At 33.8% G+C, this 26655-nt stretch overlaps 1 protein-coding gene across 2 annotated transcripts in view; it reads left to right on the top strand.

Moving 5' to 3' along the window:
• Positions 1-26655, top strand: part of LOC111004091 — a 68625-nt gene that overhangs the window by 14945 nt on the left and 27025 nt on the right. For both annotated transcript variants that reach the window (XM_022274936.2, XM_022274938.2), the window contains exon 2: positions 14325-14448. In XM_022274936.2, coding sequence (XP_022130628.2) covers positions 14325-14448 — 124 coding nt within the window. The remainder of the gene's footprint in view (positions 1-14324; positions 14449-26655) is intronic.

Raw genomic sequence — 26655 nt, 5'->3', positions numbered from 1 at the left:
CCGGTCTTTTAGAATTGGTATGCTCTTTCTTGAAGTACGCTATATTTGTATGTTGTGCCTGTAAAACAAAAAAAAAATGTCGATTAAAGAGAGTGGCGGAGTGTTTATTGCCCGTTTTTCTTGTCCGATAAGTCTTGATTTTAGAACAGTAAATGTAAAATTAGAAGCATTTAATATGTATGTATTTCTTTAATCACATGTTATAATTTGAATTTGTCGTATTGGTTCGGAAATCTTTGTTTTTAATTTATTTTATTATTCTTGATTATTCAAGATGTCATATGGAACATGGGGTAATGTTTGCAGCTCCTTGTGAAACGTTGTCTTAAAGAAAAAACCCGCTTACAGTAATAACCAACATTTTATAAGTTTTCCTAACGCAAAGTTTTCCAATGTTAGGCGTTAAAAGCTGTTATGTTTTATATACAGGAAACCCTACACCGGGTCAACAATGACATGGGGTTATTTGCGATTCGTCTCGCGGGTACTTGTTAAAAAGAGGACCGCAAACAGTAGCCAGACGTGTACTAACTATTAACTAAACGATTCTGTTTGTTTTCTTTTTAGAAGTGTTTGTTTATTGTTACGTTTTGGTTTGACGCCTCATTATGGCTGTAGCATAATATACCAGTCTAAAGTTAGGTATGCAAGTATAGGTCGAGTTCTATTCAATTGTTTTTCATATCAGTTCATATCTTCTTCTTTTTATTCGTATCGCTTTGGATAAGTTCTGATAGGTATTGGATGCACGTTAACTCTTTATATAGTAGTCGTTAAAACATAAATCAATCAGTTTTTTTTATATTGTTACGAACTAGGGGATCGGATGCCGTAGAAGAGATGGCTTATTTGTAAATAAATCAATAAGGAATTAGAAAACACAAGTTAACCGGAATTTACTCGCAAAAATTCGTTAATAACGTAATAACATTTCCTATGATAGTCAACATAAATCTGTACCGAATTTGATACAAAATAGTTTATCGTACGGTTAAAGTGTACCGTTAGTATGGACAATGAGATGGCCGGGCGATAACAGATGAATAGGAATTGTTATAATACCAATGATATTAATATTCCTAGGCACGTATATTAAATAAATAGTCTTGTTTTGTATTAAAACTTGTTTGAAATAACTAATATTTTTATGACGGTATTCCAAGTAAAAACAGTGTCAGCGTGTAAGTCTATATACATGTGTTTTTTTGTTCCAGTAGTTATAAGATGTTATAACATCTCTAGCTAATTAGTACATATTAATTAATTTCGCTGTTTAATAAAGGAAGTGAACTTTACAGGCCGTAAAACAATTTTTGTTTGCAACAAATAAAACCTATATTTTCGCTTACTCAGGGTAAATTTTGAAAATCGAATGTCAAGGTAATTTAAAACTAAGGGAAATGTTGTGTAAACAATATTTAATATTCTTTTGATTAGTCTGAATCATGGGGTTTTCCATGAGTCACTAATATAAAATTTTATTTTACACCACGCGATGTAAGGGCTGAGATGTTTAGCATGAAGGGTTAAACGAACATAATCAATTATTATTATTTAACTGCTTTAGGTAATTATGTCGTAAAGCACGTATTTTAAGACAAGTATATCGCGAACGTAGGACGAGCTGTTAGCGGGTATAATAGCGATTTTAAACTTGATTAGCGAGATTATTGATGTCAGAGAATATGTTACTAAGATATGCTATTTTTTAGATAATCCGTTAAGTACGAGGATGGTTACGGAGAGAATAATTTAAAAAAATGCCTAAAATGTCTAAAAACAACACTTCTATATTCCCATATAAAGGATTAGTAATAATAAGTACTTAAAAGTCAATTTGAAATTTAATAATAATAAAGTAATATTAAAGTTTAAGTGTTAGCGCAGAGGTTTCAGTAAGGCAAAACAATTGAGTGAAGAATATGTCTGAAATTTCAAAGATATAGCCATAGACATATTATTTATTACAAACAAAACACATTTTCCGTTTCAACCCGCTGGTCCCATAACCGTGTTCCAGCCTGTTATGCGATACACACAACCCTTGTGATAAGTCAAATACGTACAAACAAATAAACATGCGGGTGAATTGATATGTTTGGTTTCGACCAATTTACATGGTTCATGCAGGTTTAATCAGAAAATATGATAATAAGCATCACCTTGATGGTTGGAAGTCTTCCCGCGTCACAAGCCACTTGCATACTAGCGAACTGGGTAATTGACTCCCGTGGGAGACCTCATCAACAATATGTTTGTCCATGGGCTGCGAAGACTGCCCGTATTGGGCGTTCCGAAAGCATTTTAACTAGCTGAACATCTTTCAGGCCGCTAGTTAAACGGGTTAGATGGTTGCCTGCGACATATAGGTACATACTTATATGTTTAAAATTAATTCTAAAAATCAACTATTATACACAATCGTATTCATAAACATATTATACCTTTTATCACGTGACCATAGAAATTAGTCAAAATATTAACGTTTTTTATTAGCGAGACGAGTGACAGGATAGAGTATTTAATGGCTTTTAGCAAGCTTTCAGCAGCTTTTAGCAGCTGTAACAAAGCGATAAAGTAGATTTCTGGATACTCTGTCGACCATACAGGTACGGTGATGGAATATGTGACAGATATTAGTATCAGTAAAATGATTGATGAATTCAGTACAGGTGGAAATCGGCATGACCATACTCCGAAAGAGTTTCCCCTTTACATAATACATAATATTCATGTATATGAATCTTCTGTGCCTGTTCTGTGTTCAAGGCGATTTGTGATTGATTTAGATGCGTGTCCGTCTGTCGGGTACGCTTGGCTGATAACGCAATAGAAATCAGCTGAAACTGGCTTTTTTTCTAAGATTTAACTATTAACGAGTCCTTCCTGTGTCTTAACATAATTCATGATAATGCGCCTAACAAATATGATTTAACATCTAATAAGGATTATAATTAACTAAATTACACATTACTGTTCATTACACCCCGATGATACCAAATTGACGTTAATTACATACCGGTAATTAAAGATATCTTTGTGTTTAGTATTCTTGATTGGATTATTTGTATGGTATATAACATGCAAAATATATAGGATGAGAATTTATGTTTTGTTTTGTTCTCTTACGAACAGTTCCTATAACTGTTCGTAATTTCCGAAAGGAGTTTATCTTTTCGATATAAAAAAGTCTAGTATCTGAATAACAAAAATCTATAAAGTTAGTTAAGTTAGTAACCGATATTTGTATCTGTTATGTTCACAAAGCAGTATTAGGAAATATTTTTTTAATTATTTGACGTAGAAGTGCTTTTTCGTGCTTCAGCTACAGACAGCACGAAACGTCAACGTCAAAACTCGCGCTCAATAATTTGTTTGAATTTTCATTAAACATTAAATTAAAACCATCAATTCACCTGGCTCATAAAACATTTTATAATAACTTTACAATCACCATAAAACAACTGTAAATAACATTCGTTTGAACACAATTATTGTTTAATATGGATGAGCGGTCCCGACAGTCAACGGTTCTAGTTCTATTTGTTTTACATAATTTCCTTCGATCGACCAATGTATCCTGAACCCTGAGCCCGGAAAGATTGATCTCTCCAGTTGGATTTTACTGTTTCCCGATTGTAAGGATTTGAATTCCATCCGCGTTGCATAGTAATCGTGAGCTAATATTATACGCATTATAAGCAGAGATCCCGACTAGTAAATGACGGTGAGATTGTTGCCAGTTCCTCTCTTCCGCTCTACGCCCTTGATTTGGGGACTGACAGTAAAACTTAATTCAGAAGCATTTAATATGCAGTTATTTTTGACGTTCATAAGTGTACATTGTGTTACCGAACTGAATTTTTGATTTAATGTGTGAATATGTTGACGTTACAAAGTATTGTCGTTAACTGGAAAGAAGAAATAATCTGTATTTTGAAAAAGACCAAGTTTATTACAGACTAGTGTTAGAACATAAAACACAATTTTTAGTCTGTTATTTTTGCCTGTTGTTACATGGAGTTAACACTTTACATATGTTTTTAGACTTGCAACCCCAAAAAATAGTATTTCATAATAAATTTCAAAACTGATTGGTAATTTATATCACTTATAAAATAATATGAATTCAGTTTCACTGGTACACAGACTATGAAAAGAGTTAAGCGGATTTCCCCTCGTATAGATATTCCGAATACTTCAGAATCGATTTCAGCTACACTTCCCAAGTCAAAAGCTCGAATTGGGCTTTGATCACCGAAGCGATGTCGAACCAACAGAGTTCATACAAGAGTGGTGACTGGTACAAATTGAGCTTTTATTTATTCACTGGGGGACCTAACTGATATGGGTCTCTAATAGGGTTGTCTGTCTGTCGAATACAAATTTAATGTAGATACTAGAACATTTGTATATCGTAGCTCCAGTCAGAGAGCTTTAAGTTCTTTTCTTGCATTTTTACGTTTTACGTTTTTCTATGTAGTTTAATTGCAGAAAAGAATTTAAAATTTAATGAGTAAAGATATGTAACTCCATTGACATATTTATATGTTTGCAGAACGATTTTGATAGCGATATTGCCTTTAATAGTATATTTTTAATTTTTACATGGCTAGATATAATAAATAAATAAAAATATAGATTTATTAAAGTAATTGTAATTACACTGATTTAGTTTTAAGAAATGAGGGGGTATGGACAGCCTATATTTATACGCATACAGACACGAGAGATAATTTACAAATAAAAATGGCATCTTTGCTTGCTATCTCATCTCTCTGTTTTGCACTCTATAACATACATTGATAGTATGCAATACAGGTACATGTCAAAAATGCAAATCTCGTCTAAAGATTGCATAGTTCTCAGGTAGTTTACTTGCCTTGCCTTGAAAAACATGCAGTTGTGGAACGGCGGACGTCGAGGTGATACGGGTGGAATTTCGCATTCTGCCTCGACGTCCGATGATAAAACTCAGCTATTATAGTTTAAGTTTGTTACATTCCAGGAAATTGATGTATCCTAGATATGTAGCACTATTATTTTTTTGCGTGAATTTTTGAATTGAGTTGTATCAATAAAATTCACCAGAAGAAGAAGAATTGAACTATATAAACAAAGAGATTTTCGTCTGAATAGTGTTGAATACAAGTGAAGTGGCACTGGCAGCCCTATAATGTAAAGGACACCGCCGGTGCCGTCAAAAACCGCTCAGAGCTCAGACCCTTGTCAATGTTACTATCAATATCCAAATATTAACCCCTTATTGAGCAAAATGGCCTGTTAATCATATTAAGTTGTTTAGAAGTCGTAGTCAATTTAAACAAAATACTGTCAGTTCTCGTATCATTCAATTGAACGGAGTTAGTTTTCTTTGTTCCCTTGGCTATTGTGACTTATTTTTTACTCATAACAAAAATAAAATAAATCAGCCTCCTGTGCTTAGCACACGTCGACTTTTTGGGTCGCACATACAAAGTCCATGTCAGGGATCGAACCTACGTCCATAATCAATAAATTATGTTTTCGATAATAATTATAATCGATCTAAACTTTGGTGAGCAGTGTTGGTCCAGTGGCTATAGTGTGCGACTCTCATCCCTGAGGTCGTTGGTTCGATCCCCGGATGGGCTTTCAATGTGCGCATTTAAAATTCGAAACGGCGAAGGAAAACATCGTGAGGAAACCGGCTTGTCTTAGACCCAAAAATTCGTGTGTCAGGCTCAGGAAGCTGATCTCTACTTCCCTATTCCATTGGTAAATGATCGTAAACAGACACAGAAATCTGAGGCCCAAACCTAAAAATGGTTGTAGATTTTTTTTTGGAATCTGACTGTTCCAAAAATCCATTTGTTAGTTGAAATTTAGCATTCATCGCGCGTGTAAGAAGAAAAAAAAGTAAATCTCAAATGACAGGCGAAAGATTTGTTAAATGTAATAAGTTTGATCTTGCTACGGTCGCAAATTGCAATCAAATAGTCTGGCGTTTCGCCAGTACAATGCGACCTAGTTGATGAAGACATCTTATAGGATTAGTGTTTGATAGTGTTGATGGTAATTTACGTTAGTGAAGTTAGCTACTGGAACTTGCGACTAACTTCAGATGTCACCGCGTAACTGTAATGAGTTCTACGTAATTGTGTTTATATTTCCTCCGATATATATTGTTTTGAAAAGTTACTGTGGAAAAAGAAGTGGATGTAAATATAGCCGTTAGCTTTCTGGCTGACTTTCATCTATCATCGTAGGTTCGAGCCCCGGCTATGCACCAATGGACTATATTTGTATGTGTGCATTCAACATTAAAGAAAACATCGTGAGGAAACCGGCTCACCCAAAAAGTATAATACGTGTGTCGGGCACAGGTGGCTGATCACCTACTTGCCTAGTAGAGAAGTGATCATGAAACAGATAAAGAAATCTGATGCCAAGACCTTAAAAGGTTGTATCGCCATTGATTTCGTTTTATAAAACGGAGAGAATTTGTGATATTTTTTTTGTCATATGATACATTGTATCATAAATAACGATAGTAAAAATAAATATTTAACACAATATTTTCCTACAATTCTGCGAGACGTTCCAATGACTTATTTATTGCATGATTCATGAATTCTTGCAACCGGGAATGTCGTGGTTCGTTTTATTTTGCGACGGACTGACTTGTTTATGAGTAAATTATTATAACGAGCCGTTAAATAAAAACACCAGTTTTGTTTCTCTCGATGCGATGAAGTGCATAACTTTACTAAAACGGGTAGGTATGTGTCTTAAGCAACAATGTAACAGCTATATGGAACTTGAGAAAACGGCTCAGAGGTATCTCAAGTTTAGGCAAAGATTGGAGCCTAAATCAATATAGAAATTTAAGCAGTGATTACTGATATTATTATTATATTATATATATAATATCACTAATGATTGGCTCATATATATATGAGCCAGTTATTTGAAGAAATTTACAGGCTATGCTCTGACCAGCATGTATATATTTCGATTGATATTTTTTGCTATGAAGTGCTTGACGTAGTGTGTTCGGCAACCTAGCTACTACGGTAAAGGAACACATCATGAGGAAAAAGATGGCTGGCTCATTGTCTTATTTAATAAAAAAAGTATTTAAGTTAATTGCGAAAGAGCGAAGTTACTCGTACGTAAGTAAATGGGAGTGTAAATACACTTTTTACAATTGAATGCTTTTTCTACCCATATAAGAAAAGCTATAAAATAGTGACAAGATAATAGGCCGATTAAATATTAATGCCCGAATGGCAATAAAATCCAAGTGAGTATTGTATATGTCTCGGGTAGGTTTAACTCTGAATATCAAGGGTGAGAAGCTGTAATGTTAATTATGCTACTTAGTTGATAATCATTTTTGTTCTCAAACATCTCACACATGTTAATAAGGACAATCAGATACTTACTACAGATGAAAAGAAGTTAGAGGATATGCTGCATGTGTGAAAATGATATAAGAACTTAAGAAGGAGCACGCCAGATCCATCCAAGTTCTACACAAACAAAAAGTAAAAGTTGTAATAATAAGTTGTTACAAGCATATATATATATATATATATATATATTAAATATAATCTACGTATTTTCTACATCCTTAAAGACGATTTGTGAATGTTCATCGGCGTTATCGCTTAACATCATAAGGTTTCGGTCGGTTTAGGTTAAAGATATGAGAAAATATGAAGAGATGTAAAGGTTGTTTAAAAAATTAGTATGATTGTTATAATAAATAAATATACATATATTGCCTAGGTACGGTTGTATTAATGACGCATGGTTCCGCTTATAGATTAACGTTTATAGTTTGATTAATTAGTCTGTAATCGAGATTTGTTTATGGTACGAGTTTGAATTCAACAATTTTCGATTCTAGAACGATTTCCGTGGAGTTTGGTTTCGCGGAAGTCTTAGTCATCCATCTTAATAGATTTCAATTGCTCATTTGAATTGTAGCAGTTTTTGTTGATGTTTTTCGACTGTTTTCCTGTTAGGAACGTGTCTGTGCGATGGTTTACTTTTTAAAACTTAGTTTAAGTGTATATAAGTAGAAGATAATATTGCCACCACTATGTGGAACTTGCTGGCCATTGAAGTATTTGCGAACTAATTCGACTTAGGCAAAGAAAAAAGTGCATCCATTCTTAAAACGTTGGCAAAGCACTTGCGAGTCTTTGGCAATGGGAGTATCCTAGCACATATTTTGTCCCCATGTGCTATAAAAAAAAACTCACATATTGTCTTAAGAACAAAGGCCCGAAGATATAAACAAATATAGTGAAACAAACCCCCGGGCGTCAATTTACGTGTCGTTACTCGTTAAACAACAATCAATTATCGATTCTCAGTTAAAATAGTCGCAAGGTGCGAAAGGGTTGCGTGTTAAGTAATTACATACAGCTGTCAGCCGGTATTTAGGGTGTTCATACACAGACGCGGGAGTGTTTGGCAAATATTAGATTATGCCTAAACGCAGTCTGTCACAAATAATTATTGGGGTAACTGTTAGGTCTCCTAAGTTGTAGGGGTGTTATTTGATCATAGCATCATGTTATCTGTCATGTGATCTTGGAATGCGCGAGAGTCGAAAATTATCGGGCTATTTTCATGTTGCCTAGTGCAATTCTCTTCCCTTAGGTCGTAGGATCGATCACCGGCTGGGTGACAATATGATAATAATAATAATAATGAATAATAATGGGTGATAGGGAAACAATGGACTGTCTAAGTGCACATTTAATATTCGATCGAACGGTGAATGAAAACATCGTGAGGAAACCGGCTGGCCTTAAACCAAAAAAGTTGACGGCGTGTGTCAGATACAGAAGCCTATTAGTTTGACGAATGATCTTGAAACAGATACAAGATAAAGACACTTTCTTAGTGAGTTACTTGCTAACACAGAAAAAGAATTTGTGCATAAATTCTAACACACGCTTATGGTCTAGGCTAACAGTGTAATAGGTATTCTACTGTGCAATGCAAATTAATTTAAAATTCTGATCTGGAGGAGATTGTATGTATGCCAGCTGTTTCTAAAATAGTAAAGTTACTTAGGGAAAGTAAAAAACGTGTGAGTACTTTATGTACACGCGTTAGAAGTTATGCTTCTTTGGCGTAGCAAGATTTTTTTTTTTTATGTTGCCGGCCTTTTAAGAATTCAAAGTACACAACACAAAGCAAAAGCACTCGCGAGCTCTCTAGCATCGAGAGTGTCTATGGGCGGCGGTATCACTTAACATCAGGCAATCCTGCCCGTTTGCCCCCTGTTCTTTAAAAAAAAATCTGTCGCCTCATTCTACGTTTGTAGAAAAACCGACGCTAACAATAGAAAAAAGGTATTTAACGCATCTAGTTAAACAAAATTTATTTAAATATCACTATAATACTAAAATGTTGACTATAGCTAACTTCAAGGTCACGGTGTGTGCGCGCATCGTAAAAATTTACTCTCATAATATTTCCCTGATGCTTCAAAAGATGTCAAACTTCAAAATTATTCGATCGCTTGACAGTTTCTAGTTTAGGATTTAGATTCTTCAAATGCCGATGTAATACATAAATGCTTTCACATCTTGGATGCATTAGTATGTGTAGTTCATAGCACATTTTGTTTCTTTGGAAATAAAAAATGATATTCGTAGCACTGGAATTTTTCTTATTGCTCTGTGATATTCGAATAGTCGAAGTGTTTGTGCTAAGACGAGTAATAATTCTTACATCGCAACTTGTACAAAAAGTGGAAGTCTAATTGGAGTCTAGCAAGGTGTGGAATTGTGGTAGGAGATACAACATCAGTCTTTAAAAAGCGAGTGTTCTTCAAGACTAGCAAAGCACTTCTACGGTTGCCTGTTTGCCTTGTATCGTTTATTAAAAAAAGTATCCTTTCTAAATTTCAACCTCAACAAAACAATATTTGTATGAACATTATTTATTTTTATATAATTTAAACTATAAAAGAAAATACTCAGGTATACTGATACAAAGTAAAAACAGATTATAATTCATAAACAATTTTTTTTTTATAAATATCTTTATTTCTTCTCTTCATATACATACAAGGTTATAATGATTAAAAGTAAGATGATAACATTTGAAAGTGTATGTGAGAGACTGGTTTCTGTAACAGGAGACCTGAGTGACAGATAGCCAGCCTCTCCACCATGTGTGAAAGAAAAAAACATAAGTGCATTAATATATAAACAAAAGAAAACTGAAATTAAACATTAAACTAACGACAAAAATTATACTAAAAACTAATAAAATCACACTTCTGACATAAGAAAATTAAATACATTTCATACAATTTATGTTTTATGTGACTCGCATGTTAGATACCCTAAACATTTAATTTTGATCGTGCAGTTGAGTCAAATAGCAAACGCGTCGAAACCAAACAGAAATCCTTTGTGGCTGTGCGTTTTTACAAGAATCACCAGACCGTGAAACGAATAAGCCAGTGTTTGAATCGAATTCCACGCTCCAAGACTGCTAAACACACGATAACAGTACAAAATTGTGAACAAATCAGAACACGATTTATTCATTTACAGTATATATATGTCAAAGAATAATTGTAATATGTTAACAGACTTGAACATTATCTAAGAAACATCTATTAATGTTCCAGCGGGTGACTGCTGATTCACTTCGCCTTGAAGTTAGTTGGAGTTTGTTGTCCATCCATATGAAATTACATTTCGGAAGGCACAACTGGTTATTTTTAAATATTTTTTTACTTGTTAAAGTGACCTTTTAATCGGCCTAATTGGTATAAATGATTTGACTTTTAACTGAAGAGTTTGCGATGCTTTAGTATTTGAATTTATTTTAAATGTATGAGTGCAAGAATGGTATTTTATGGACTAGCGGCCCGTCCCGGCTTCGCACGGGTGGCCATTTAGCTTGAAACTTTGTAGATATTGATATGTTGAACATTTGTTTGTTCTATCATCAATAGTTTTCGCAGCGCATGCGATGAATGATATTTTATAGATATTTTTTACACCTTGGGTAATTTTTTTTTAGTTTTAATAAACCTTATTTATTTTCTTACAATTAAAATAGCCTATATTAATCGGTGATAATGTTGCATTTAAATGGTGAAATAATTTTTAAAATAGGTCCAGTAGTTTTTTAGCCAATTGGTCACAAACATAGTCACGAAAATGTCCTCTTTATAATATTAGTATAGATTACATTATTTGTAATGCAAAAGGTTACCTTGGACTTATAGTCTTGAGTAAGGTAATGGAGTAACCAGTATTTTTCCATTATATAAAGTTTGAACTTTTATTTCTGTTTAGTCATCGCTAACCTGAGAGGTTATAACTGGAGTTTTAGCTGTTCTTTACCTGTTTAAATATATGATGAGTGAAACTTAAATGTGTTCCTGAAATAGGCAGTTTTAGAGTTTGGTATTTTACTTTAAAACCATCACTTTTTTTCGATTTCTTTTATAAATATTTAAAAATGCAATTAAAATTTAAATGGCAGGCACAAACTGGCGTCTTTTCCACAGACTAATAGACAAATGAAATTAAACATCAGTCAACACATAATAGATATATATATTATTAATATACTAAAGAATCTAATCTAAGAAATATAATATTTTATTTCTTTAGATATATATGAAAAAATTATTTATAATTACCGCATGGTCCTGTGATTAAATTGTAATTTTAATGTTTACGAAGTATGAAAAACATTGTTTTGTTTCGTCGTAAATTATGATTGTGACAAATCTATACAAACTGTCAGAATACTATACGAATAATTAAATAAATGCTAAACAAAAACAGTATCGTAATATCTGATATGTATTTTGTTTCATGATTATTTAATTTTATTAAATAACGTTGTAATAAGCATATTTATGAAACAGGTAGTGTTATTTTTCTAAACGAAATATAACAGAACATTAAACACGCATATGGCAGTGTAATTTGCCTTATACCGTGTAAGCGATCTCTTCCGGGCCAGACAAGCGCTAAGAGAAGTGCATCCAGTGTTTCTTCTTATACAATATATATATATGAGTGTTATATTTTGTATAAATAAATTAAATATATGACTATCAGTTTCTAAGTACAGATGTTATTAACATCGTTACTTACTTTAATTAAATAATTACGAAACAAAACACGAGTTGTAATTTACAGACTGATTTTGTTTACTATTATTTCGATGATAATGGCAGCTTGATTCGTAAAGTTCATTTCTATAATAATAACGAAGATGCTAGAGTTAAAAAGCAAACAAGTTTTAATATGAGACTAATGTGTGTAACTATGGAAATGTTTGCGCCCATAAACTATGAATCGTAATGCCTACTTTATGCACCAATGACCGTCTATTACCCTTAGAATAAATCGTTGGATCGTTATGTTAATACGTAATACATAATAACAGTGGTATGTTGTCGCTCCGGAGCTGGCTGTGTTCGCAAATTGCTCTTAATGGCCGTTCAAGGCGTGTTGATGTTTATCGTTAGTTGTATCGAGTTTCGCAATGCGGTCGTTGGATTTTTACGTCTTTGTTTAAATTGTTAATAGCGTATAGAGCAGCGTTGGCTTATTGGCTTTAGCGTGCGACTCTCAACTCTGAGGTCGTAGGTTCGATTCCCGGCTGTGCAGCAATTGTGTTTTTTTTATGTGAGCATTTAACACTGAACGGTGACATCGTGACGTAACCGGCTTGCCTAAGACCAAAAAGTTGATACCGTGTGTCAGGCACAGTTGCCTATTAAATGTTCTTGAAATAGATACAGAAATCTAGAGGCCAGATCTAATAAGGTTGTAGCGCCATTCTTTTTTTAAAGGAGATTTAGATAATTAAATACGATGTCAAATCAGCAAATCTCAGCATCTATTTAATCAATGAATTGAATGTAGGTAATAATTCTGAATTTTGTTACACGAGTTAAGACATTTACCGGAAGTTAAATCTTTGTTTTGTAATTCGATATAAGCTACACTTATTATCCTAGATAAAAAAATCTACTAATGAACCTCATTTTAGTCGGTAAGAACAAGAAGTAGTTACACTTAAGGTATTATGTATGTTTGAATGAAAGATATACGGACCGCAAACAGGAAAATGATAAAATTATTTCATTCAAAATTATTACCCAAAACTCTACAATTATGTATATATTACACGTCATTTAATTAACAAAAACCCTATGTATCTCGAAAACATTTGTTTTCCGGTGAATAGAACCGGTTAATTATGTGATTTGTATGCAAACACCAGGTTTAAAATTACCGCAACGCAATTCGTTGTGAATTTTTTAACCGCAAAAGTAAAAGGGTTGCCCGCTAATCGGTCAATTATTGTATTTTTCATGTAGGCTTTTAAAGTGAGTAAAATATAAAAAACAAAATAATCTGCGGCGCTGGAACTATAGGTTTTAACTCTGCCTTTCATGATCATTTGTCAATCTAATACTGACATTCATAAGCATTCCTTAAGACGCATCTAAATTGAATAAAAATAATTTTGATTTGATTTGATTAATAGGTAAGTAGGTGATCAGCCTCCTGTGCCTGACACACGCCGTTGACATTTTTGTTGTTCTGAGAGCAGTGTTGGCTTAGTGGCTTAAGCGTGCGGCTCTTATCCCTGAAGTGGTAGGTTCGATCCCTGGCTGAGCATCAATGGGTTTTCTTTTTTTAACATTCGATCGATCGGTGAAGCATTTTGAGGAAACCGGCTTGCATTACGAAAATATTAATACAAAACCTATAGCAAAGTTAATTAACAGTTTATTATGTGACCTCAAGGTGGAGGCCGCGCGTTTGAATTCCGGCTTTGAAACATTCTATTTAATGTTCTTTAACATTTGTTTGTCGGTTTGTACTTGTAAAAATAACTAGGCATTTTCACAAAGTAAACAACTCAATTATTACGTAAGCACTATGCGGTGTTTGATTTTCTTATTTCTGATGGCCCCCTGAATCAAAGTGGATGATCAAAGTGGGGAGATCTAGATGATGATTACGTCAGCAGTCATTATTTACTTTTTAACTCATGGCAACCCACACCCTTGTCTATGCTTAAGAGGTTTTCTGTCATTTATTTACAGGGGAGGGGACGGGTAATTTGTGTTATAAATCTGCTTACGTAAAACTTGAACGGGACCCAATAAGCATAGTGAAACCATTGATTGTACCACAATTGTTATTTTTATAGATGAGAAGATTGATTTAAAATTTTCTGTGGCTTTCTTTTCTTCTTCTTCTTCTCTCGAATTCGTCATTTTTACGAAAGTTATAGTTGTTTAATATTATTTATATTTTCAGTCCGAGTGGAACAGCGCTGAGCACGCTGGCCCAACTCCGAGAGTACCTCCAGACTGCGGGCACCTGCAAATGTGGTCTGCCGTGTCCATTGCGGCCCGAAACCGCATTCAGCTTTGATCCAAAGGTATGTGTTAGATACGATGAGTTCCTTCTGCCAAAACCAACCTAGGAGTTCAGGCACCTCTCGTTCGAATTCTTCGCAACTAGTAACGGATTGAACACAGCTTATCCGGAGCTGGATATATTCGGCAGTGGGCTGATCGGTTTTAGAAAAAGCATTGTTGGGTGCCTTTCTCAAACCTGTAGGTACGCTAACTACCTACGTACGTAATTCGCTGTTTTGCTGATGATTTTTCTTTTTCTCTATTTTAAGTTCCAACTTTCTTTGTAATTTTATTTTATTGTGTAATTATCTTATCTTGTTTATGTTTTTAATTGTATTTTTTTTAGCATAACTTATGTTTACATGTATTGTCATACATATTAGATATAATATTTAATAAAATTATCAGTAAGATCTTTAAAATTATCTGTCTTAATAAATAAATAAAAAGATGAGTTGTGCCGTTTTATATATACCGTTTTGGTGACCAAAAATCTGTCTTTTCTTGTTTATCTCGCCCGGACATACAACGACCAATATTTGAGCCTAGACTCGTTTAAGCTATCGCGGAATATGTTAAAGAAGTATTAAGAATTATAATCCACCTTCATGTACCTACCGTCACTTTTTCACATCGAGAGCCAAATTTGGTATTACTTAGTTATTTGTATGGAATATTTTATATTGATTTTTATCTTTTTTTTACTTAATATATAATTTTCGTTAGCTGTAGGTTTAATAAAATAAATAAATAAACTCGTTTCCCTTGTTTGTTTGTTTTATTATATAATTTTTGTTTGCGAAATAAATAACAAACGCGATATTTTGAACTAAGGATATGTTTAAATGAAATTAATCCGTTTAAAAGTCATTTTGTTAATTGTTAGCACTAAACGGCGGAGTGATTTGTCGATTTATCAATGCCGTCTTTGGTATTTAACATTCGGGTCTGGTGAGTTTTTCATGTGAAAATATTCGTCAGAAGCCGGTTTCGTAATTGATGAAACTTAAACCTGTCGCCGTCTGAGCGCTGGCAATGTCGTTTATATCCGCTGTACGGGTCTTATTAATTAGCTTTTTTATTGTACTGTGTACTTTGACTACAATTCTGTTCGGAATATATATATATATAAATGAATGCTGTTGGTTAGTCTCGCTAAAACTCGAGAATGGCAGGTCCGATTTGGCTAATTTTCGTCTTGAGTTATTTGTGAAAGTCCAAAGAAGGTTTAAACGGAAACATAAATAATAAGTAAAGAAACATACTACAAACAAAAATAGAATTTTCCAATGAAATCTATTCCTATTGTGTGTTCCTATCTCTTTTGATTGAGTGTCACTTTATTGTCATATATATAATCCTTTTATGTATTAACACATACAAACGTCTTAATAAATATATAAATAAAACATAACTATCATATTCTAAAATAAACAGAAAGAGAAAAAAAGCCGCCGTGAAAACTTTCGGTACTCTTATAAAAAAGCAAATCATCAAACAACACTTATTTTAAAACAAACATAGCAAATTATTTTGAAGTAGCCTATAAAAAACACAATTTGAATTGTCCAAATTGATACAGGGGATTTAAATACTGATGCAGAAGTTGTTTCTATTTAAATATATCTTTAGCTGATATGTCAGTAGTCCCTTGACATTCACGCTCAAAACACCTTGTTTATAAATTATCTCCTTTTTAATATTTGAAATCGATTGATGTTGGTTAATAAATTATGCATACATTTAATTATTAAACTAATCTATAAAATCTAATCGCAGTCAAGATTTAGTATCAAATATTCAAATAAAATCAATATGTTTGTGTATTAGAATAAACTTACCATATTGCCTTGACATGATCAATATTACAATTCAATTTACACCGTATGTTAATGTGAATAGGCAATAAATTTGTTTGATTGATTTGGAGTTATTACGTATGGGTTATGTAAAAAATGAGACAGACCGAGACGAATAGTCAGAAGTCGACAACATTTCGATCGTTTTGTAGGCACGTGGTTCGAATAACGTTGTGAAGATATGCAGCGCCCGGCCAACACTCGCATATATCTTCAACATTTGGTTCGTCCATTGTGATCTGTTGATGCAGTGGAAAATAAGGTCTTTTGTGCTTGATACAAAATTTATGATAATTATGTTGTGTGTGTATTATATGCACTAAAAGTGTATTGAAGCTTAGTTCCTATTAGATGATAACGATAGTGATTCAAGGTTTTGTTAATAATTTCTAGTGATGCAACGAATACTAACAAATATTAGTACGAATAATTCAACAATGCAATAAGCAACTTAATAATTGAGTTTAACTACTAAAAACTTTTTTTTTAAATATAAAATGGGAGGCAAACGAGCCTACGGGATGCCCAAATAGGGTGGTCATCGCAGCCCATGGATAACCATTTTTAGTTAATTTTACAGTTAGTTTAACAGTTAGTCGTTAACTGTTTTGACTGTGTTACTTGATATGTGTTAATTAATCTTTGCTTAATGTTAAAACCTCGTAAAATATTACGATTGCAGTGAAAAGGTTGAGCGCACATGAATTGCGTAGTAATTCAGAACACAGTATTGCCTAACAAGTGAGTCGTTAGAGCGTGCCCCACTTAGCTCAGTATGCGCTGCTTTATGCTAAAAAGATGGCAACATTTACAAGAGAAACTAACAAAGTTTTAATTAGAATAGAGCCGTGTACATGTTTTTTATGATTTTTAAACAATGGGCCTGGTTCCTACGCCCAATTTGAGAACTGGTAGTAAATGTAAAATAAGAAGCATTTCATATATATTTCTTTTTTGACGTTAAAAAAGTTTTGACGTTGAATAAATGATTTTATATTGAACCACGTCGAGTCCATTAGAATTGAACCCCACCTTGGTAAATACTGGTCTGGTAGATAGGAGTTTATATAACTTTATTATTAAGCCTTATTCACAGATCAACACACGCTTAGACATGTGTTCATTACAATATGTAATCCATCTGTTACAGCTATCTTATTCGTCTAGACTGTTTTTTTCCGACTCGATATTCAATAAAAGTTATCCTTTGATCTCGTTTACTTAACGTAAAATTCAATCCTTTCAGCTTAATAAAGGTGTATCGCAACACTACCGTCGACAAGTTAATTCTGTCAAAGCCGTGACCGTCTCGCCTTTGTGTGTACTTGAAATGTACAAATTGCATTGCGGGAGGAGGGGGGAGAGGGCTAAGGGCTGGCGATGTTTGGAAATGGATTCTGCAAGCGGATGCAATTTTTAATATATTGTTATATTTGTCTATACTAATATTATAAAGAGGAAAGGTTTGATTTTTTGTTTGTTTGTTTGTTTGTATGAATTGAATAGGCTCCGAAACTACTTGGCAGATTTGAAAAATTCTTTCACTGTTGAAAAGCTACATCATTCCTGAGTGACATAGGCTATATTTCATTTTCAAAAAAAATAGGCATCCTTACTAAAATTACGATAACATTAACATTTGTTTATTTTTTGATACAATTCTAACAGATGGCGCTGAGTTAAAGGTAGTTTAGTTTAGGTCCGTGTCGTGGTACCAAGGTTTCACATAAGTTCTCCTACGGTTTCCCTTGATTAATTTACTACTATGTAATATAACAAAAACCTTAGCCACAGCAACGCTTGGCCGAGTCTGCTATCTTGTATATTTGGATTTTTCTGTGTATTGGTGATTGGTCAGTCTCGTCAAACATTATGTTTTTTACTATGTTGCAGTGGCCTCAGTTGCGACTCTCATCTCTGAGGTCCTAGATTTGATCGCCGGCAGCGATTTTTTAACTAAATACTTGATGTTCTTTTATATTGATATGTGTTTCTATTAGATATGATGGTTTCAATTTTCATCTGTGATACATGTGTGTCGATGTCATTTACATAAATCTGTCATTTATATACAACACCATGTGTCAGCGTTCATCGTAAACGTTAATAGTTTTATTAAATGATTATTACATGTGATTAGTTTTGAACACACCCATTAAAAAATTAAATTAAAATATTTCAATACCTTGATTGTAAGGTTTAGTAACGATATCGTGTTTGTATTTTTGTTCAGCATTAGAAACTATTTGATCTAATCTCATGATTGTTTGATATAAAAAATAGACTACAGAAACTTAGCACTTCTAAAATAGTAATAAGAACTCCTTGGTGAAAGTTTTTGCCGCCCACCATCACTATGTGGAACCAGCTGCCCACTGAACTATTTCCTAATCATTAGACTTATGGTACTTTAAGAAAAGAACATACAAATTTGTAAAACCCGGCAACGCCCTTGCGAGCCTTTTGGCAATAAGTGAATCTATGGGCGATGGTATTAACATTATTATTTGCTTCTTATTGCATAAAAAAACTGCAAAATGACTTTTGGCGTCGTATTTATAAAAAAACGTTTGTGAGTGTGTGAGTGTTTCTGTATTTAAAGTTCATAGACGTTCCTAATTTAAATATGTATCTGTGTTACCGTGTATTGGATGTTTTGACAACCCTATAACGAGGAGTGTCCTCTGAGCGGAGGTGAGAGCCGCATCGATTCCTCTTTGTCCCGACTGCATCTTGAGATGCACAAGATATGATTTGATTCAGTGCATTGATCCCACCTGATTGACGGATAAGGATGAGCATAGTGGGTTTCTAGATGGCGATATTTTTTGCAGTTCCTTGCTTCGAGGACTTGTCTGAATTTCAATATAATGTTATTCTTTTGTCAATTCAATAGGAAATGGACGATATGAATAATGCTAGCCATTTAATTTTAATTTAATAAGTTTCAATTATTTGTTTTTATTCGAAAATGCATCTGGGAGGCTCTTCTCACCATTGCCAGACAGCTCGCGAATGCGTTGCTGGCCGTTTGGATTGGTACGCTCTTTTCTTGAAGGACCCCAAGAATTGGTGCGTAAACACTTTAATGGGCAGCGGTAAAAACTACCTTAAAATCGCTCATCGAAATAATACGCAAATGCAAATGTATGTTGACGGAAATTAACATTTATAGCAGTTTGAATGTGCCTAACACTTGTCGACATTTTCAAGGCTACTTAAATTGATTTGCATATAAATATAATATTTAGTTCTGTTCAAATAAATGAGGTATGCATATATGTATCAGTCTGTTTCGTGATCGTTTTTTGTAGTAGGAGAGTTGAGGAATAGCTTTCTGTATCTATGGTATTGTTTTTCTTCACGAGAGATAAAGAAATACTCGCATATATAGAGTCGTATATTCACACAAATTAACTTATTTATTTATGACGGTAAGTAATACTTGACATTAAGAAAATGAAGGTAAGACGAAAAATAAAAGTTATAGATGGCTTACAATATGCCTGAAATAGAAGTGCGAAGGGTGCTTTAAAGACAACTATATGAAAATAACTAAGAGGAAGAAGGAGAAGAGGCCGTGAAAATGTGGATAGAAAATATAGAAGCGTTAGCAGGAAGGGAATGAAGAAATACATGAATGGAGAGATAAAGCTGGTGAAGGTGTATGGTACTAAAGAAAATCAATGTGTATACTGAACCTAAACACTACATTTGCAAATATTTTATTAAGGAAATGGATATTAAAAATTGTGTAAGAGCTTTGAGGCCATAAGATTATTTTTATTACCCTTGCAGAAATTATATACAATAAAACTAGGTGTTTTAAGAGCCGTCAAGTTGTAATTATAGCTTCGAGTAATATAAATAATTATAGTGCTTTGTATTATACTCAGATTTATTGGCGCGTATAAAGACAATGAAATTTGTTTCGGTAGTGATAGGCACACAGTACAAAAAAAAAACAAATCGACTGAGGATCCTTCAAGAAAAGGGCGTACCTATTCTTAAAAGCCGGCAACGCACTCGCGAGCCCTCTGGCATTGAGAGTGTCCATGGGCGGCCGTATCACTTAATGTCAGGTGAGCCTCCTGCCCGTTTGCCCCCTGTTCTATTAAAAAAATGGATTTTGATCGATGACCAGTCACTTTTGAGGTGGCTAGATCCCTTGGCGTTGCGTAGAGATGTGGGATGCAATCTGCATTTTTTCCCGCATTTCCCATAGGGAGTGTTCATGATAGGTAGTCTAGTCTATCTATAGTTATCTATAGTTAGATATAACGTTTTATAGCCGATCGCTCGATTCTTACAATGTTCTTGTGGTGCGTTACATTATACACAAATTTTGTTAAGAAATTCCCTCATATTTATATTCCTATGTATTCATAGGCGGAGTGGGGATTAAGCCCGCCGTCTAGCAGATTATACTACAGAAATCTTCCAGTTGCGATCTAAAGCTTCCAAATATATCGGGTTGATGTTTAGCAGCTACCTTCAATAAGGGGTATTATTATGTTAACGTAAAAACACTGAAAGGTAAAGCAATATTTATTCGTTTCTCATAACCACAAACAAAAGTGTTTTGATGGATATAAATGTCAGTACAATTATAATGAGCGATGCTATCTACGATGGGGTAATGGTGGGTAATCTTATTGTCTTGTCTGCGAGTTCCGCGTGGCAACAAGTGACATTTAAATGATCGATCAAGGCCCCCGTTTCCTCGTTCGATTGTATCGAATCTGAAGGATTTATTCGATGTTTTGTATGGAAAGTTGAATATCACGATTGGAATTCGAATGCGCATCGCCTTTGGTTGTTGAATTTATGTAAGAAATTGTGCCTGTTGGCGAAGTATCTTAAGAGTTAAGTCACATCCATTCCCTAATTATGAGAAATTTCATCGTAATGATCGAGATTTTTGTAAAATTTAATTGTTAATTTTAATTACAGATAATAAATTGGTTACAATTGAAAATTATCTAGAAACAGGTTTCGTGCATACTGTGTTCAACTATAACGATATATTTTAAACAACAACAAAATATCTTTATTAGTTTCCTTGAATAATGAAATATACCTACGCGTATTTAAATAATATAATTAGTGTATATTGAAAATAAAATAAAAAATGTATATATGTGCTTACGGGCATGTGTACATTCGGATTATATCGTTAATTATAAATGTATTTTTATTTCGTGTTGTGCCTATAAGTGCTTGTCATATTCAATCTTTCATTTATTTTTTTAATGTACTGTAAATGTGTGAGTGTGGCAAGCTTTTGTAAATTAATAAAAGTTGTTACCAAACCACGACTTCTTTGCACTTGAGACGTTATAGAATTAAAAAGCAAGCTTCGACTGGATATGTAAAGTTAATGTTTTCTAAGCGTGTCGACTTTCTCGCCGGTGAAAGTTGTATGCGTTCCGATCTGATAGTGAGGTAAGGGGCGTATTATTGGTGTTATACTAGGAAGAGCGGTGAACGATTTGTTAGTGTAGGCATATAATTCATATTAACAAAGTGTTTGGACATACAGTATTTGTATGAATTAATAAAATTGTTTTCATATTTATGATCAACTAGCGGATCTGACAGACGTTGTTCTGCATATTTCAGGCAATTAGAATTTTTAACAAAGTATTAATCAGTTGACTGCAGCGCTATCTACCGGGCTGTGAATCTAAACTATCCAGGGCTCCATCCAAACGCATATAAAACGCGTGACAGACATACAGGTAGTTACTACCTTAAAACATAGGATATGTCATATATAATATATTATAGATATATAGAACAAACGGCACAATGTGTGCAAATTTGATAGAAATCAGTTAAATTGTTTGGGAGTCCATAGCGGACAACGGGACGCATAGTATATATATATATATATATATAAGCAATTACTTGCTTTGGTCTTTATATACCTCTATGCATGCTCGTCGGTTATGCGTACTTTTAACTCGTCTCTTCTATTGTAACTCCTGGATTTGGTCCAGTACGACTTCACCGTGCGTGCCTTGTATATGCTACTTGTTAACCGCTTCTTATTCTGTTCTACATGGCCAAGCCACCTTAGAACTCCCTAGCGTCCACATTTAAACCACATAGCTCACGTATCTGACAATCTTATCGTACTAAATCTAACCTCAATTCTCCTCTGCATCCATCTCCGACGGTCGCCAAGTATGTGGCACAGATTGTTGTACAATGGAAATATTGTATCAATATTACAAAGATTACATTAAGGCCATGTAAGCTTTCTTATGACGCACAAATAACAATGGTCTTTATTCACTTTCTATTTGAAAGTCTCGAAGTGGGACATCTGAGACAAAGCGGAATCTGTACGACCTCTTTGAACCATTATTATTTGGTATAAGGCTTTGTTTGTTTAATTAAATTAAATGTAAATTATATTTATATATTAAATTATATAAATATGTATAAAAATAATAGAAAAATTACCAGTCTTCAAAGTTCTCAATTCAAATTTTGGCATACACTTTGAATATGAATATTTAAATTTGGAACGTAAAATTTATTGCGATTATAGCGCCACAGACTTTGTTTGCAATCGTAACGGTTTAATGTGTAAAAAAAATTGGATTTTCAATGAACTTTTAAATATCGAACCTATGACATTTTTTTTAATATTCCTCGATTCCAAGATTACACGCTTGAATAATTCGTAAAGGCATAGGCAAAGGCAGTCTATGGAGCTGAACGAGCCACAGCTTATATGAAAACATATCAATAACGTGTTACATAGAAACAATTATTGTAACGTAATGGTAATAAAGCCTATACCGTGACCTGATATGGTTCGTTGCCTCTTAGTTAGTAAACGTGTATAGGGGGCGCTTTGTAACATACGGTGTACGCATGTCACGGCGAGACGGGGAAATCGGACGTTAAGTGATATAACTAATTAATTAGTAACTCGCCTTGCGTGATCATATACTATAATTATGTTCCGTGTTGAATAATTTATAGATGAATGACAATATTACATTCTAATTATTGAAATGTAAATTTTTCACTTCCGACTTGGCGGCCTTCGGCAGCTGCTGACGGAATATATAAATCGATTTTATTTTTGCAAATTGAAGTATGTATTTAAATCACTTACTAGAGGTACAGTAGTAATTCTTGAAACTCTTACATATAAATGCTAAGTAGGATACATTAAGAACTCCTCCTTGGAAAAACACGAGCTCAGTCTTTATCTTCTTCTTGAGCCAACCTCATAATTAGTTACTAATGTATTATATTAATTATTATTCATTAACCCTAAGATTCTATGTATATAAGTATATTATGTATAAATAACTTATACTTCATTTGGTCGTTGACGTGTGTCTTTGATATCTTTTCTAGTCTACCCCAGGTACGTTTTGTGTGACTATGCAAGTACGTGCAACAGACATTTGACGTGCAGTCAGTTTCGCCTGTCCCACGACGACATGTAGACAGTTGCGTTGCGCTTCAGTACCTTGGTGCGATACGTGGCTTTGTGTTAACTGTTTGTTGACTATTGTGAACGAGATTAACTCCCGACTGGATAGCGATTTAACTATTAAGTCAAAGCTGTTGGGAAGAGATTGTTATTATATTTTTATTGATGTATTAACAAACTAATAAATTAACTACTCGGTTACAATAAAAATAATAATAGACTTTAAATCAGAAACTTTTACATTTGAACACGTTTCTATTTCAATCTTCTTTTTATTTATTTATACTTCGTTACTACATAAAAGACAAAAAAAGCAGGTTACATAAGTTTATAGACAATAGGCGGCCTTATCGCTAAAAAGCGATTTCTTCCGGGCAACCCTAATATGGAACAATAAAAAAGAAGAACTATAACTAAAATAAAATCTGAAGAAAATATCTAAATAATATGTAATATATATTATATATAAATAATATATAATAATATGTACAAACAAAAATTTAAAAGCTTGCCCAAAGGTTTTTAGTGAGTCACAATTAATATATAATTTTGGAAATTATAAGGAAATAATGCAGGCTGCGGTGTTAAAATAACATTGAAGATTTTGTAAGTAGACATTTTGCATACTATCCTTAATCTACAATTGACTGCAACTTCCTTATCGTAGTTTATTGAGTACCTTCTGTGACTTGATCGCTTACCGATGCCAATGCGCAAGTCTGACGTGGGTGGTTCCTACATGAATAGGTAAATAAATGCTTATAGATATAATACAATGCACAATGTAAAACGTATCACACGTCAGACTTGCGAATTGGCATCGGTAAGCGATCAAGTCACAGGACTCAATAGTCATTACTCAGTATAAATATATATATATATTTATACCTTTTTTTTATATCTGGGCTCAGATATTTCTATTTTTCAGTGATCATTTGTTTTTTTTTCTGAAAGGCAAGTAGGTTTCGTATCACCTCGATGTTACACAACTGAGCAGATCGGAGGCTTAACTAATGTTAAGATATACCGCCTCCGCCCATGGACACTCACATTGCTAGAACACTCGCAAGTGTGTTGCCGGTCTTTTAAGATTTGTTACGCTCTACGAAGATAAAGAGCTAAGTCGAATTGGTTTGGAAATTCCTTTGTGGGCATAAAGATGGTTCAACAAATTAGTGGTGCGCGGAAAAAAACAGCCACTAAATATATCGTGAATAAAATATTTACGATGAATTTGTGAATTTTCTCTTGTGCCTTATAAATTACGTCTTTTCAATGCTGTCAACCGCCATCAAAGCGTGACCTATTTCCTTTAGGAACACGTGTCTAAGTACTCCTGAATGTCTCAATGAGGGGTCTATTTATGTGACCTAAACACGTGTTATGGGCGAAGGGAGATTGACCCTTATCTCATTACTGAATCGTGCCACGCCCTATTTCTTCGAGAGCTGAAGATTGTTTGATAATCATTATTAGGTGCTTAGTGTTTTTAAAGTTAATTATCCATTACTGACTCTTGCTTCACGTTATTGAATGGATAGTTAAATAGATATAAAAAAAATGTTTTTTTTTTAAGAATTACCTAAATTTTTCATTATGTTTTTAAATTTACGTACTGTGTTTTGCTAAATTTACAAGTTATTTCTTCCTAAAAACTATCATTTACTTAAGTAAGTCTTAATGTCAAAGTTAAAATAAGTTTATTTATATAGGTAAACAAGTACTAACACTCATGTTGGAAAAGAAAACTAATTCTAAATTTACATTACTAGTTAGCAAGTCAAGGGCGTAGAGCGGGCGAGAAGGTTTCCGCCACTCTTTTCAATCGCTAAGTTTTGAGTAAATCAATTTTAGATATTAAAATTATGTAGGTATGTTACTAATGGTTGCATATGGGCTACGGCATTGCACAAAAAAATAAAGAAATCAGTGGCGCTACAACCTCTTTCAGGTCTTGGCCTCAGATTTCTGAATCTGTTTCATGATCCATTTTTAATGTATAGAAGGTGTACAGCCTCCAGTGCCTGACACACGTCGTCTACGACATGTCGGTTTCCTCACGATGTTTTCCTTCACCGTTCGAGCAAATGTTAAATGCGCACATAAAAAGAAAGTCCATTGTTACACAGCCGGGGATCGAACCTACGACCTCAGTTATGAGAGTCGCACGCTGAAGCTACTAGGCCAACACTGCTCTATTATCTTCTATATATTGCACAAAAACAGCTAGGAAATACTGCATTACATCGAAAGGTACAGTGATCGGCGCAAATTAGCAATTTTTCCCCTGGCAACGCTTAGCGGCCGGTTAAGGAATTGACCTAAATAAATATAGAGGGGAATTTCAAAGCGATTCGGTCACTTATCTTGTTGGGCCATTACTGTGCAAATCGGATCGTAATAGTCGGGAAATTTGTAATTAAATTTTTGCTACTGAAATATCTACCTAAGTGACAATGAAGAGTACGTTGGAGCGAATTTTAATTTAGATACTGTGGTGTTATGTTACAGCAATCAACTTAAATCTGCATCTATTTCCGAGAGTTGTCAAACCCGGTTCTGTATGAAGGTTGAGAAGGGAAGAGAAGAACATATTTATTTATGTATTTATAAAAACACTCCTGCCCTGACAGGTGACCGTAAATTGACAAGAGTTAACAATACGACAAAAACATATGAACATACTATAAAAACAAAATTACATAATAAAAAAATACAAGAAAAGTAAAAAGAACTAGCAATAAACTCTCCGCCACTCTTTTTAATCGCCAAGTTTTTTCTTTTACACAACGTTTGTAAGGAGCTGCAACCATTACACCATGTTCCATATGACATCTTAAGTGATAAATAATAGTAATATAAATTAAAAACAGAGCTCTGTCTCCGATTGTATAAGATCCTTTATC

Source organism: Pieris rapae, chromosome 2 (assembly GCF_905147795.1).
Source record: "Pieris rapae chromosome 2, ilPieRapa1.1, whole genome shotgun sequence".
NCBI lineage: Eukaryota > Metazoa > Arthropoda > Insecta > Lepidoptera > Pieridae > Pieris > Pieris rapae.
This window is presented reverse-complemented; position numbering and strand designations above follow the sequence as displayed.